Here is a 16,075-nt window from a genome sequence, read left to right as displayed (position 1 = left end):
TTAATATTGCCAAACAGAACACAGTGTATTAACTACTGCATTTAATTTTCTCAGTGACATCTACCATTGGCAGCAAATGGGCTTCCATCTGCCAATTAACCATCCACCCAGAAAAAGGTGATTAATTTAAAACCATTTAATAATTAACCACTAGTTTCATAAATCACTCTTCAGCTGCAACCACCCACACAAGATAATTAACAGGTAAAAGAGCTCCAGAAGCAGGAAGAACACAATTAAGTACCACGTCAGTATGGCTTTGAAAATTAATCAAATCCAAATAATTCTGTTATACTACCATGGCCAATTACCTACAGAGTGCCCTAAAATAACTTATTATGGAAACAGAGATAGCTCTTATAGCTGTAACTTACCATATGTGAATAATGAACTTATTGCATTCTATCTTTTCATGCTCTTCCCTCTACTCCCTGAACAAAGCAATTTGAATAGCACCTTCCACAAGTTTGGGGGTGTTTCATAAACTTCACAGCCATGATTTATTCATGAAGCATGTTTGGGAGCAACCTGTGCACAGTGAGATCCAGACTATGCAAAAATATAAACGGGCAATATAATGGTTAAATTACAGGACTATATCCAGAGGCCAGAACTATTCAAGGTATGCACATTTAAATTCCATCAGTGCAATTGGGGAATGTAAATATTGGCCAGGCCAGTAGATTCCATCAATTCCTAAAAAACTTTTTTTTTACCATTTGTTTGGGTAGGACAACTCTGAAGTGGTTTCAGACTTTTTAAAGGCTTTACAAGAATGCAAGGTGTGTTTCATGCACATTAATGCCAGGTGTGGCACAAAGATGGGGCTTTTTTGTAATTTGTAAGTGTTACATTCCCAGGGCAACAATCAAGCTGCAACAGCACAACCATATTATTTGCTTCTGTAGTTCCAAACTGAAAGCAAGGTGTGTTTTTTTCCTAGAGCAGAGATAAAATTGGATGAAATGGGTATGCATGTCTTAGGCCCATTGAGTGCATTCAGTACTACTGAATTAGTCATGATTTACTACTATGTATTACAATGTGAGTCTTACAGTAAGCTACATGGGAACTATGTCACTTCACAATGACTGTGGAAATGCAAGTGAAAGTACTGCTTTAAGTTTTAATGCTATACCTTGAACCATTAGAGATGTGCAAATTAGATGTTGTAGATTGCCCTGTTGCAGCTAAAGTCGAGCGAGGCCAATTTTGATTTCCACCAGGCGCTGGACCGAGAGACACTGGCCTCTTACTGTAAGGGTAGTATCCATGGTTGGGAGATATCACCAGAGATGACCTGCTAGGTGTCTGTTGAGAAGGTCCTGCCAAGTTGTAGGCAGCATGCCGACTACGATTTAAAATAGGTCCTGAGCCTGTATAAGATAGACACTGATGACAAGAGCAGTTTTGACCTCTATGCAGTGGTCCAGAAATGAGAGGCGGATATGGTGCATCCGAATATCTTTGAATTCGTCTCCTGAATCCAGTAGATTTATTTATCTGACATAACCCAGCCAAATCCACCACATAGCTGTAACCAAAGTTTCCTAGATCAGCCACTTGCTGTCTTCCATTTATGCAATTCTCTATGAAAATGGAAATGGTTGTTTCATAGGTTGTCCATCCACCTTCATCGTTTTCCCATTGCCATAATAATCCTTGTCCTGGTGCAGATGACTGAGGATATAATTGCTTCCTAACTCTTCGCATTCTTCCTGCACATAAAAAAAGAAATACGTTAAAATCCAGAGGGAACACAGTGGGAAATATAAAAGATAAAATAATCAGTATTTTTTATTAGGATGCTTTGCTCAGTAACCTAATGGTTACTGTATTTTCTCAAATGTAAATTGATTTCCCCCCAAGCTTATGTAACCGAGGTACTGTGCACAATTAAGATCTTATAACATTCCAGAACAGCTCTCTTTACTAATTTCTTCTAAAATCATTAGGAATATACTGGGAAATGCAAATTTGCAATTTCTCCAAGTTAGACATCGTGTTGAGAATGAATGATTTTATCTTCTGCTTTTCACTTACATGTGCAAGATGAAAAATTGACCATTTTTCTTATGAGATTGCCCTGACCACAATTCTGCAAAATTGTAGCTAATTCGAGGTATCACTTGCGTATCCTCTTAGATATTGAGTAATCAAAGGTCGCAAATGACAAAGACACTCGTCGCTTGTGGCAGGGATTTCATACCATCACTGACTACAAGCCCCCCCCGCTGCGGATATGCCAAAACAACCCCTCCCTACCAGATGAACTGAACGAGTTCTACGCACGGTTTGAGGTTAAAAACAGCACCCAGACACGTGCACTACTGCCATCTCCCAGTGACCAGTCGCTCAGGCTGTCCGCAGCCGGAGTTAAAAAGGCCTTTGCCAGCGTCAATCCACGCAAAGCTGCAGGGCCGGACAACATTCCTGGATGCGTTTTAAGAGACTGTGCCGAGCAACTGAAAGATGTCTTCACAGACATTTTTAACATCTCACTCAGCCAGGCAGTAGTGCCCAACTGTCTTAAGAGTGCCACCATCGTCCCTGTCCCAAAGAAACCAAACCCAGCCTGCCATAATGACTTTCGACCAGTGGCCCTAACACCCATTGTAATGAAGTGTTTTGAGCGACTAGTTATGCAGCACATCAAAAATAGTCTACCTGCCGACCTAGACCCACTGCAGTTCGCCTACAGAGCCAACCGATCCACAGAGGACGCAGTCTCAACAACACTGAACCTCGTATTGTCACATCTCGATCGGAAAAATACCTATGCCAGGATCCTCTTCATAGACTTCAGCTCTGCTTTCAATACAATCATTCCGCAGCAGCTGGTGGAGAAGTTGGAGCTATTGGGGGTTGATGCTGGCACATGCAACTGGGTCCTGAACTTTCTGTCGCAACGGCAGCAGACAGTCAGGGTGGGCAGTAGGACATCAAAAACCATAGCCGTGAGCACTGGCTCACCCCAAGGCTGTGTCCTAAGCCCCCTGCTGTTTAGTCTGCTGACACACGACTGTACTGCCAGACTCAATAACAACTTCATCAACAAGTTCGCTGATGACACAACAGTGGTGGGTCTCATCAGTGACAATGATGAATCGGCGTACAGGATGGAGGTGGAGCTGCTTACAGGTTGGTGTAAATCCCACAACCTCATTCTTAACGTGGGAAAAACTAAGGAGATGGTGGTTGACTTCAGGAGGGCGGGAAAACAACACCATACACCTCTGCACATCGACGGAGCTGATGTGGAAAGGGTCAGCAGCATGAAGTTCCTAGGACTACATCTGTCTGATGACCTGACGTCCACGGCCAACACCACAACTCTGGTCAAGAGAGCCCAGCAGCGACTACACCCTATCCGAGACTACGTAAAGCAGGCCTCCCCACTACACACCTACAGACTTTTTATAGGGGGACTGTCGAGAACACATTGACCTACGGCATCACTTCCTGGTTCGGGAGCTGCAAGGCGTACGAACGGCACCAACTAGACAGGATAGTGAAGACCGCCAGCAGGATTATTGGTGCTCCACTCCCTTTCCTGCTGGACATATACAGGAAGAGATGTATCAGCAGAGCCATCTCCATCATCAAAGACCCTTACCACCCATCGCATGACATTTTCTCCATCCTGCCATCTGGGAAGAGGTACAGGAGCATTAGCTGCAAAACCAGCAGGATGCTCCTCAGCTTCTTCCCACAGGCTATAAGACTGCTAAATGGACTTTGCCCCCTGCCAAGTATCGCGCACAAACCCCCAACCTGGACACACTGCAGCAGAGCCACTGTTGTGCCGCTGCCGGTCGGAATGCCTGTTGAATGTTTAGTAGAGTGTTAAATTTGTTCATGATACATGTATTTTTTATTTCTATTTATTTTTCATGCACACCGAATGGACACTGGTTGAGCAATGTTTTTTTGTTTCCTCTGGGTATGCGGATACTCAGGAAATGACAATAAAGATATACAATACAATACTATAACAGGTAGACACAAAATGCTAGAGTAAGTTAGAGGGAGAAGCAGCATCTTTGGAGAGGAATGGGTGACGTTTCGGGTCGAGACCCTTCTCTCCAAAAATGCTGCTTGTCCCTCTAACTTATTCTAGCATTTGGAGTTACTCCAACATTTTATGTCCACCTTCGTTTTAAAACAGCATCTGCAGTATGTTATAACAGGTTCCTTCACCTCACCCCACCAGATTCAAACCATGTGCAGGAAGTAAATATCAGACCTGACACCCAGTGTTAAACCTGCAGTATTTTACATTTGTAGGATTTGTTTATTGGAGGGGGGGGGGAGGGGTGGGGGGGGGGGGGGGGGGGGGGGGGGGGGGGGGGGAAGAGAAGGAAGGAAGAAATATGGGCATTGTTATCCAAACCTGCATTAATTTTCCTGTTTTCCATAATGCTTCCGCGGCTTTGCAGCTATCCTGCACCACCCAGGAACTTAATACCCGTAAATAATGGAAAAAGTGTGAGAGCATTAAGTTTGTCCATCCTATTTTCCCAACAGTGCTTCAAATAAAGCAGAAATTCCTCATGACAGGAAAGGTAGTGCAGACATGTAGACCTAGACCAGCAGTAGAGGCAATCTTTGGGCAAGCAACATGCATTCTGACTCTGGCATTCTCACTGTAATTCCCCTGCGTCTTGGGCAGAACAGTGGCAAAGTGATTTTCACTACGAGTAGTCCCCCAGCTATCTTTAGCCACAGCGAGTGTGTTATTTTTCCATTATTACATGTCTTATGCCTGCTGGGCTTCATTGTGCCTTCCATAGCACTGTCAGGAGTTTCCACAATGGAATTTATCACTTAAATCTATCATAAAGCAGCATGTCGTTGGAATGTCAGAGGAAATCGGGGTACCCGGAGGAAACCCACATGGCCACAGGGAGAATGTGCAAACTCCACACACACACAGCACCCGAGGTCAGGATCAAACCTAGGTCTCTGGCACTGCGAGGATGCAGCTCTACCAGTTCATTTTACAATTGTCCAATATATGGAACAACACTAAAATACAACTAAACCATTCTATGTATTTAACAATCACCTCCGCACATACAGGTTTCCTGTTATTCTATCCAACATCCTGTGAAGGCCACTATGTCAGTGTGCAGTCTATTAAAACCAGCACATACCATGCCAGCTCACAAGTCTTTAAAGACTTATTTATCTATTTTTCTGAACAGTCCCACCCTGGTGATTCCAAAACAATGTCACCTTTTTTCCACACTTTCACTTGAATGCTCATGAAGCAAGTCCTTTAAACTGGCAGTGTGAATTTTGAAAATATCACTCAAATGTAGGAATAACTAGGTTCAGTGTGTCTGACGCAAAACTAGCGTCAGTGGATAGTTGAACTTAGAAACACAAAGGCAGCTCCAATCAGTCCTTGTCCAAATGCCAAGCCACCCTACACTTCAAACCAAGCTGGTGTTAAATTGTCAAAATAAGGGATTACAGACACTGGTTTAGCCAAAGGGATACCACGTGCTAAGTAATTCAACATATCATGCAGCATCTCTGGAGAACATGGATAGGCGACATTTTGGGATGGGACCCCTTTTCAAGGATGCGAGCCTTTTTCATTTCATGCAAAAGGCTGCCAGGATAGCTGCCACAGTATGACAGTCATGTCACCAAAAAAATCATGTTGCATTTAAATGTAAATGAATGTGCCCATTCCTAGCATTCGTTATCAAAGTAGAACAGCCTTTACCATTGCATTCTAGCATTTCATAATTATTGAGAAACAGGACCTTTTCAGAATTTGTTTCTTTTCTCCAACTGCGAGCCACAATGGAACATCTTTGGCCTTGAAATCACTTCCTAAATCTACTAAGAGGTTTGAAAGTTATTTGCAACCTCCAAGGTACAAAAGTTCTCTCAAGGTGACTGAAACATAAGAAATAGAGCAAGACAGTTGTTTTTCCTTCAGAATGGGAGCCTGGAGAAAGAGAACTAAAACAATGAGTGCTCAGGCTGCTCTCATTCTTCACTTGGTTTTGGCTGCATGGATTGGCAACTTTGTGGGTGATACTCTCCCTTTGTGTGCTTCGGGAGACTATGGGATTCTTTGATATTAGGAAGCATTTCTTTACCCAAATACAAATCTTCTGCATCACCCCTGCACTCCACCCAAAGAGAACAGTGCAGCTGAATGTTTCAACATTTATATGCAATTAAGAATAGCAGAACCCAGATGCGCAAGAAATTAAGACAACATTCAGTCATAATTTTACCAAAAGGCAGAATGGTTATGGGGACAGCCAATTACTGCTCCAAGATAAAGTGGGATCAACATCAAATCAATACTCAAATTAAAATCTTGAAAACTGGCACATATTGTTATGACATATTATTTAAGGAAGATCTTAACTTATGACATAGTTCAGATGATTTGGAAATAATCTGAGGCCTCAACCAAGATTATGATCAAACTTATTGTCCCAGGACACCCATTTTAACAAGAACTATCTTTCTAAAATCGAACAGATACGAGGATCCAAATGCTTCACAACAAAAGCACTAGATAACTATTAGGCTGAATCGTGGCTATTCTATATATCTTTTTGAGCTCATAGTGGCTGCAGTTTAATTCAATAGTGTCCCATTGGACAAAAGCATTTATTATATTTGAAATGTTGTGGCACACTGCATTTAGCTCATCATTGATTTGTAAATTCTGCATGTGATCATTATTTTTTGATGGTAACTCTGCAGTATGTCTGTCTTTTTTTAAATGTTTGTCCTGTTGAGTGTATAGATTGGTTGTAATTTATATATTGTTTTTAGCTGTGTATATGTGGGGGGGCGGTGGGGGGAACTTTTAAATCTCTTCTCTGTACGGGGGACTCGACCTTTTCCCTGTCGGGTCTCCGTTATCGTTGGGGCCGAGCATCGTGGAGCGGCCTCCAACCGGAACGACCTGGGGGCTCCAGTCGTGGAGCCTGCGGACTCACCTTCGAGGAGCGTGGAGAGCTGTGGTGGCGCGCGGCTGCGACCCGACTTCGGAGGCTCCAGCCGCAGGCCCGGTGGATGGTGACTCCAGGAGCACGCGGGTCCCTGGTGGGAGACCGCTTTTCGGAGCTCCCACAACGGCAACTTCTCCCGCCCGAATTGCGGGGTTGAAAATGACCCGGAACGGGGCCTTGCATCGCCCGGCACGGCTTTAATGGCCGCGGGACTTGCCATCACCCGCGGGGGCTCCAACATCTAGACCCGGAGCAGGGCCTTACATCGCCCGGCTCGGCTTTAACGGCCGCAGGACTTGCCATCGCCCGCCGGGGACTTTAACATCGGGAGAAGAATCGAAAACAGGGGAGAGACAATGACTTTGCCTTCCATCACAGTGAGGAGGAGATTCACTGTGATGGATGTTTGTGTAAATTGTGTTAATTGTGTGTCTTGGTTTTTTTTTTCTTGTTGTATGACTGCAGAAACCAAATTTCATTTGAACTTCATTGAAGTTCAAATGACAATAAACGGTATTGTATTGTATTTGAACTCAATGCCAGATTTCACCAATAGGCACAACCGTTTAAATCTCCAATTTAGCATTTATGGCTTTAATCAACACTTCGTTTTATGCTATTTTTTTGCAAATCGATCTGCTGGCTTCTCAGTTCAAGACTGGAGTGGGTGCATTTAAAATCATTTTCTTAAGAACAAAGTGAAACGGCATGTAAATCTGTACAATCTACAACTGCACATGAGAGAATTATTTTTCAATCCTCAAAGTTATTTGTTGCAATTCCCGAATGGATAAACAATATGAACAACCATTAGTTATTAATCACCATTAACAATTTTTGTTTTGTTGTTCGGTTCTTTGCCCATGCAGAAAGGGGCTATCATTAAAACTTCATTGCAACTTTATGAAGATTTGTGAAGTGTGGTACTAATTATGAATCAAATATAGCTAGTTATGAACAAGTTAAAATATCCATCCCAATTGCATTTCTCATCCACAGCACTCATGTTGTTCATTGATCTTTTTATTCTACCCAATTGACATCTCCAGGCTAATTGCTGCATCCCTACTTCTTTGCATTGTCCTTTCTCTGCTCAACTGCTGAGCCCCTTTTGTAATTACTGCATATCATTCTTCCTCAAGTCACCCCTTCCCTTCTCTTTCACATTGGCTCGTCATCACATCTTTCAGCCCTATTCAACCTCAATGTTTTCATTGATAACCTCTCAGAAGACTTATGATTTTGGCAAATCAGCATTTATTTAGTACGTAATCCTATCTTTCAGTCATGACGCAAGCACTTTGAAAATAACATGCTAACAAAATTAAAATGCTAAAAAAAGTAGAGTAGGTAGATGTGTTGGCATATGTGATAACTGTGTACACTCCAGCAGGCCAAAAATCATGGTGACTGACCAATACAATTTTGATGGCATTTATGGGAGGATTATTGGGCAGTATTACTGTTCTGCAAACATTACAAATATTTAATGACCCTTGGATTTGCCTCATTTGTACAGTAACACCTTCAATGAGCACTTGTTCAGTTCCACATTGAAGTGTGCCAACTTCAATTTAATGCCCAATGCTAGACTTCAATCTACAAACTTCTTCCTACTACCAAATTATATCAATGTTAAAACTTACACTCCCCCCTCCCCCCAGTGTAAAAGATTGGTTTCACATGAGACACTTTAATTTCATGCCCAAAGTGTGAAAGTGTAGCACCACAGCGAATTTAATGTAATTGAGTGCATGAATTGTTGTACAGCTGTGCTAAATTATTAGCACATTTGTGTGCTGACGGTCTACACAAACCATGTAGAAATCATTTTAGACTTGGGTACTGAAGCATAGAAACAATGGTACCAATTATTTTGTGTATGCTTTATTTGGCCAAACACATGTAGACATGCAGCTGCTAGCAACTACAGTCCCTCAAGTGCCTTTCAATACCGCTTTCGGCCAAATATTTCAAACTCGAAGTATCCTGAAGGGGCTATGTCTGTCACACCGAGTTTATTATTACTTTGCCAACACCATCTGGTGTTTCTGATTCTTTGTTGTTTGTATTTCAGATTTCTAGCATATTGAAATTTAGTCTGGAGAAATACTATGCTCCAGGAAATATATATTTACATAGAACACTAAAAGAAAAGATCCAGGAATTCAGAGGCACAAAAAAGGGATATAATATTTGGTACTGGAATTGTTTTGTTGTCACATGTGCAAGGTACCAGTGAAAAAATATAGTCATCCAGGCAAACCGTGCCATATACAAGAACATCAAGGTGGTGCAAGAGAGAAAATAAAATGTAGAGTTATAAGATATAGTGTTACAGTTACAGAAAAAGAGCAAATAATTAAAGGTACAAGGGGGACAGAAATGAGGTTGATTGGGAGATCAAGAATTATCCTTAGCATATGAAGGGTCCATTCAAGTGTATGATAACAAAGAAAAAGCTATTCTTGAATCTGATGGTGCGCTCTTTCAAACTTTTATATCTCGAAAGAATTACCAGGTTGTGCTCTCACTACCTCTTTGAGATCCCCAACTGCTTTAAGACCACAATTGCCCCTGTAAAAGAAAGGCTGGGTTGCGTGTCTTAATGGCTGCTAACCAATGTCTCTGGGACAGAGGAAATTTGGCATGTTTCCAGTGTCTCTTACAAACTTCTACAGATGCACCTAGAAAGTATCTCAGCTTGGTTTGAGAAGAACATATGAAAATGCAGAGAATTGAAGATGAGCCCAGTCCATCACAGACCAGACTTCCCACCATCGACTCCATCTACACTGCACGCTGCCCTGGAAATGCAGCCCACATAATCTAAGACTTGTCCCATCCTGGTGATTCCTTTTTCTTGCTGTTACCTGGGAGAAGGTATAGAAGCTTCAAAGCACACACTACCAGGCTCAGGAACAGCTTCTTCCCCTGTGTTATCAGCCTTCTTAATGGACCTTCTGCAAGATACTGTCCAATTCACCATTAGCAACTTGGATTTGGTTTATGGAACTGATGTGCTACAATACTGCAAACTATATTCTGCACTCTGTATCTTCCTCTTTGCACTAACTATTGTACCTGAGCATCACCCGATTGTATTTATGTGTGGTATATCTGATCTATTTGAATAGCAGGCAAAACAAAGCTGTTCACCGTACACACGGTAATCATGCACTTAAATCTAAACATCATACTGCCGTAGGAAAACAGTCAACATAATGAAGAACCCTTTTCTCTCGCCATTCCCTCTTCTCCACGCTCCCGTCAGGCAGAAGATACAAAAGCTTGAAAGCACATACCATCAGGACTCAGGAACAGTTTCTCCCCTCTGTTAGCACACCATTGAACTGTCCTCCCATAAAATGTACATCCAAATAATCTCATTGCAAACACTGGACTCCTTCTCGGAAACCGGTTATGCCACAATGCTACGAAATATATTCTGCACTTTGTTATTTTTCTCTTTGCTCCATTCATTGTAGCTGTGCATGATTTAATTGTATTCATGTGTGGTGTTATCTGTAGACACAATTGGATAGCAGGCACACAAAAGCTTTTTACTGTATCTTGGTGCCTGTAACAATAATAAACAAATACCAATACCAATGTGAATGGTCCTCGATTATGTTGGTTGCTTTGCTAAGGCAGCAGGAAATGTAGATGGAGTCGAACAAAGGAAGACTGGTTTGTGTGATGGACTGCGCTACATCTACATTACACTACAGGAAACAGTTTTAGCATTCTCTACAGAAACAGCAGACCAGCCAATGCATCAGCGTGAAGCAAATCAAAATGCTTGAAACCCTCAGCAGGCCAGGTAGTATCTGTTAAAGAGAAAGTTATTATTTCAGGCTAATGACCTTTCATCAGATTAACAATGGCGGTTATACTACCCTCTGTTGAAAACAATCATTTCCTGGTACTTGATCCTTGCCAGTTTCTGCATCCAGTGAAAGGAATTGAACATCACCACTTCTCAATGCATCATGGCAGCAAAACAACTACAAAGCAGCTGAAATGGTCAGGCTAAGGAAATTACTCTGCTCGACTCCTGCTGTGATATCTTGGAGCAGAGATTGAGAACATTGTAGCCAATAATCTCTCTTAGTTTTTGGTTTCTCCCCAGCTAGTAAAGAATTGTTGGATCTATGCCTAAAGTCAATTCTTCAATTTTACCAGGACTTCTTGATGCCACAACCATCCAACAATGTTTTGATGTTAAATGAAGACACTGATCTCACCTCATTTCAGATTTATTTAACCCACATTTGGGGAAAAAAAAAATTGTAATTAGCTCTGGAGTCAAAAGATCCTGATAAAGTAGACACAAAATGCTGGAGTAACTCAGCAGGTCAACATCTCTGGAGAGATTGAATGGGTGATGTTTTGGGTCAGACCCTTCTTCAGTTTGATAAAATAGTCTCAGAGTTCAAAAGATAACCTGATTAATTTGACTTCTGCGTGATCACAATTCAAAGGTGGAACTTTAGACCAAAAAAAAAAAAAAAAATCAGAATGTCAAAACACTATCTGGTACCGTGCACAACAATTGTGCCTGTCCGTTACTGGGAGTAGCTCCCAATGGCTGGCTTTTAAGCAGAGCATACTATCAAATAATTGACAGTTTATATAAAGGAAATTCTCCACTGGAGATGCTATCTCTGTTATTATACAAGAAGGAACTGCAGATGCTGGTTTAAACCAAAGATAGACACAAACAACTGGAGTAATCAGGCAGCATCTCTGGAGAGAAGGGATAGGTGACTTTTCGGGTCGAAACCTTTCTTCAGACTGGTTAGGGATAAGGGAAATGAGAGATATAGCAGTTCTGTTATTTCTGCTAACTGTGTTATTAGCTGATTGTCCTTTATAATTGAGTAAGATATTATCATTGTATGTTGATGAAACAAAGATCTGCAGATGATGGTCAATACACCAAAAGGATATAAAACACTGAAGTAACTCAGCGGGTCAGGCAGCATCTCTGAAGAACGTGGATAGGTGACATCGGGACCTTTCTTCTGACTTATTCAGTCTGCTTCATTACTCCAGCACTGTTTCTTTTCACCTTAAAACTAGGTGCTGATGTCATTGCTCTGCACTAGCAAGCCCTTCTTCAACCACCGCACAGTCTAGTTGATGCTGCTGCTCACTGCAGGCTCTGGGACGGCGTTTTCCCCAGACCGCCACTGACGGGACAAGCTCGGTCACCATGGGGCTCCCTCCCCTCTCACCAGCTGCCGCTTCTTCCGGTTGGCTGACGCTTTTTCTGCTTCCCGCTCCTCTTCCGCCGTTTCCTCTTCCAAAGTCACTAACATCTTCCAAGGTGGAGTATGTTAGTGACTGTGGGGGAGAAGACAGCAGTGGAGGAAGAGGATGAGTGAACAGAGCAACAGGAGAAGGAAGTGGAGGTGGAAGGGGGAGTGTACAAGGCAATGGCCGACAGGAAAAGCAACAGTTGTCAACAGGGGAGGGCGCTCCATGGTGACTGAGTGTATCCTGTGGCAGTGGCCTGAAGAAAGTGTTGTTACCAAAGGCTACAAAGTGAGCCACAACAGCCGCAACAATCGGACCGTGCGATGGGCAAAGGAGGGCTCACTGGTGTACTTTGCGAGCCTGGGGTGGCGTTAGTAGGTCCGTTCGCTATAACCAATATCTGTTATAAAGCGGTTTGTTAAAACAAGGGTTTATTGTATATGTGAAAATGATAGTATTAAATTGATATGGCATATTTGGATTTCAAGAATGCATCTGATAAAGTGTCACATTAAAGGTCACTGCACAAGTACTGCATAGGTTATGGGGCAATATATTGGAATAATAATCGATTAACTACATGAGAGAGAGAGAGAAGATAAATGGGTCAAGTTCAGACAAGCAAACAGTAACCACAAGGATTAGACTTGGGACCTCCATTATTTAGAATCTATATTAATTACTTGAATTAAGGGATTGGATATACCTGCCATTTACTGATCATATACAGATAGATGGCTATTAAATAATATTAGGATAGGTTTGGAAAGGAATGTGAATAGATTAACTGTCACCAACGAGGAAAGAAGCAAGATGTTGGAAAATACGAAGATATCCATATTTTAATGAAATATGAAACATCAAACATGAGCATGCAAGTACAGCAAATAATTAAAGTACTGAAAAATGCCAATTATTGAAAGGCACAGTATAAAAACAGGGAAGATTTGATAACATTTTACAGGATCTTGTTGAGACCACACGTAAAGTATTGCTTACTAATTTTGGTTACTAATTTAAGTCATGATGTGTTTTCATTCAAGACGCCACAGAGGCATATAATGAGTGTGATTCCTGGGATGAAGCAAATGCCATGCCAAGCAAGGTTGCACAGGTTAGGACTACACTAATTTCAGTGTAGTAGAATGTGAGGAGATCTTATTGGTACCAAGTTTCTGAGGGGAAATGATAGGGTGGAAGATGACAGAATGCTTTCCCCAACAGGGATATTTAAAATAGGAGGCATTGTTTCAGAATAAAGGGAGAATCATTTCATCTAGAGACAAGAGCAATTTCTTCACTCAAGGGTTTGTGAATTCACATTCCTTTCCAGGTCCTTCGTAACCTCCTTATGATTTGCTAACATCTATCTTTGTACCATCAGAAAATGGCTGGAGTAAACGTGGAGTAAACCATTCAAGACATCTTTAGAATTCTCATCTCCAGCGAACTTTGGCAATATCATTGAATATGCTCAAAGTGGAAACTAACGGACACAAACTTCAAGGGGGCCAGGGAAAGCAACAGGAAAGTGGTTGGATCAGCCACGATCGTAATAAATGGCAGAGCAGGTCCAAGGAGCTGACTGAATTACTCCTGTTTCTTAAGTTTCTACATACAAGCAAAAGCCACCTACTGTAAATAATTTGACCTTGACCTAAGGAGATATTGATTTCTTGTCTTTCACCCCTACTGGTAATTTTAAGGCATTTAAAAATAAATGTATTTTTAAACAAAAATTAAGTTAATATTTTCCCAATGAAACCATTCAATTAAAAAGCAAACGTCATAAAATCACTGACTAATATCTACCGCCTGGAATCAATTATAACCAGGAGAAATTAAGTAATTGGAATGAAATCCATGAACACATCTGTTTCGAAACGTCAATAAACGACGATGCCCTTAATCGCTTATAAATCGTTTAAACTCAATGTTAAACCAAACAATAACAGATTTATTTTACCGGGGGGGGAGAAACGACAAACATGTACGTGCTTTTTGTTTTAAGTTTGAGATAGAATGCTTAAATGTAATCATCTCAGCCATAGAGTTGTTTAAGAAAGAACTGCAGATGCTGGAAAAATCGAAGGTAGACAAAAAAGCTGGAGAAACTCAACGGGCGAGGCAGCATCTGATCTAGGGAGAGAAGGAATAGGCGATGTTTCGGGTCGAGACCCTTTTCTCAGCCATAGAAAGCATTTTGAAAATATATAACATATTTTAAGCCATCCTGGTGCAAGGAATAATGGATATTGAACAATAATTAGACATGGGGAAGAGGGATACATGAAATAAGAACATTAGTGATAAATACGGGCGGCGAAGCCAGCAAGAGGTGTGTGAGTGACCATACCGGTGTCCTGTCGGAACTGGGTGAGTGTGGGGATATCGATGATGTAGGGTGCCAGCCAGGGGTCGGCCTGGCCCAGTGCGATGCTGTTGGTTCCTTTGCCGGCCGCCGCGGCTCCATGTAGCTGCTGCATGCTGCGCTCGACGTGCTCGCTCACCCGGCTGCTATAGGGCCTCCAGCGGCCCGCCTCGTCTTCCCACTCCCATACCACCACCTGCGGCCCCTGGCCCCCTTGGACAACCCCGACGGCTGAAGGGAAGCCTGAGCTACTGTTACTGCTGCCGCTGCCACCGCCCGCGGCCGCCCCTCCGCTGCCGTGCGCCGAGGTCGCCATGTCCCGCTCCGTGCCCAGAGTAAACGCCGAGAGAAACAAACGCGGATAACTTTCCGATCCAAGCTCCTCCTTTGCAGGGGGATGGGAGGGGAATCGGCGCGCACGCTACACTTTGGGAAATGTAGTTCCATCTCGGTGGAGTTGCCGGAGACTTGACATCCTGCCCGTCCCATGTTGAACTACAACTCCCATCAGCCCCCGGCTACCGCCAGCACCCTCTGCTGACGGTTATCGGCAGGTGCGAGGACAACAGTGGAGCGGCGGAAACGAAACTTGGTGGAGAACTTTTTATCGTTTTGTTATTGTTATTTGAATCGGGTACCATGGATAGAATTGCGTTAGGAATGCAAACCAGTCATGCGAACTGTACCATTACAGCGATTGCGGACTGCAAACAAAAACCATACGAACGTTGGGAATCTAAAATAATAACAGATAATATCCAGCAGGTCAACAGCATCTTTGGAAACACGAATAATTTAACATTTTCAGGTCTAAAATCTTTCATCAGAATCGCAAAGTGCCTCTCGTTAAGTGATATTTAGTTCATTTGAAGACGCGTCCCGACCCAAACCTCGCCTGTCTATTCCCTCCATAGATGCTGCCTGACGCGTCTAAAGTTTACACCTACATAGGCTTTTCAGGTACATGTGACAATAAACTAAACACGCTTCCGACTACATATTAATTATCTTCAGATTGATCCCAAATGTTCAGCGGGTTCTGTTATTACAAAGATCTCGAAATTGCTTATTGCATTTGAGCCAGGAAATCTTCAATTAAAGATTGTGGGTGAATAATAACACACCTGAAAGCAGCAATCTGCAACAGGAAATGTATTCACGTCAATAGAGATAACTACAGCGGCTTGTCAATCAGTCAGTTAGTGCTGCTGCCGCCCACATCTCCAGCAACACAGGTGCTATCTGGGTGAAGTTTGTACCTTCTCCGTGACTGTGTGGCTTTCCAAATACTCCTATTTCCTCCCACACCCCCAAAGACATGCAGACCGATCAAATGGCCACTGTAAATTGTCCCTAATGTAGTTAATTGTCAACATAGTAAAATTAAAGTATTTGAGCACCTGAGGCAGAATGTTTCAGGATGCTGGAAATAAGAAAATAAAGCTAATGG

General features: G+C 42.4%; 1 protein-coding gene across 2 annotated transcripts in view; it reads right to left on the bottom strand.

Moving 5' to 3' along the window:
- The window catches only part of dtx2 (deltex 2, E3 ubiquitin ligase), a 44,367-nt gene extending 29,361 nt beyond the window's left edge, over positions 1 to 15,006 (bottom strand). The window contains exons 1-2 of one of the 2 annotated variants that reach the window (XM_055657914.1): positions 14,611 to 15,006; positions 1,139 to 1,718 (exon numbers count right to left, since the gene is read on the bottom strand). In XM_055657914.1, the coding sequence (XP_055513889.1) occupies positions 1,139 to 1,718; positions 14,611 to 14,941 (911 nt within the window). In that variant the 5' untranslated portion in view covers positions 14,942 to 15,006. The remainder of the gene's footprint in view (positions 1 to 1,138; positions 1,719 to 14,610) is intronic. The other variant, XM_055657915.1, reaches the window with a different exon arrangement.
- Positions 15,007 to 16,075: the final 1,069 nt, after the last annotated feature.

Source organism: Leucoraja erinacea, chromosome 28 (genome assembly GCF_028641065.1).
Source record: "Leucoraja erinacea ecotype New England chromosome 28, Leri_hhj_1, whole genome shotgun sequence".
Taxonomy (NCBI): domain Eukaryota; kingdom Metazoa; phylum Chordata; class Chondrichthyes; order Rajiformes; family Rajidae; genus Leucoraja; species Leucoraja erinaceus.
Note: the sequence above shows the minus strand (reverse complement) of the source record. Positions and strands in the feature narration are given on the sequence as shown.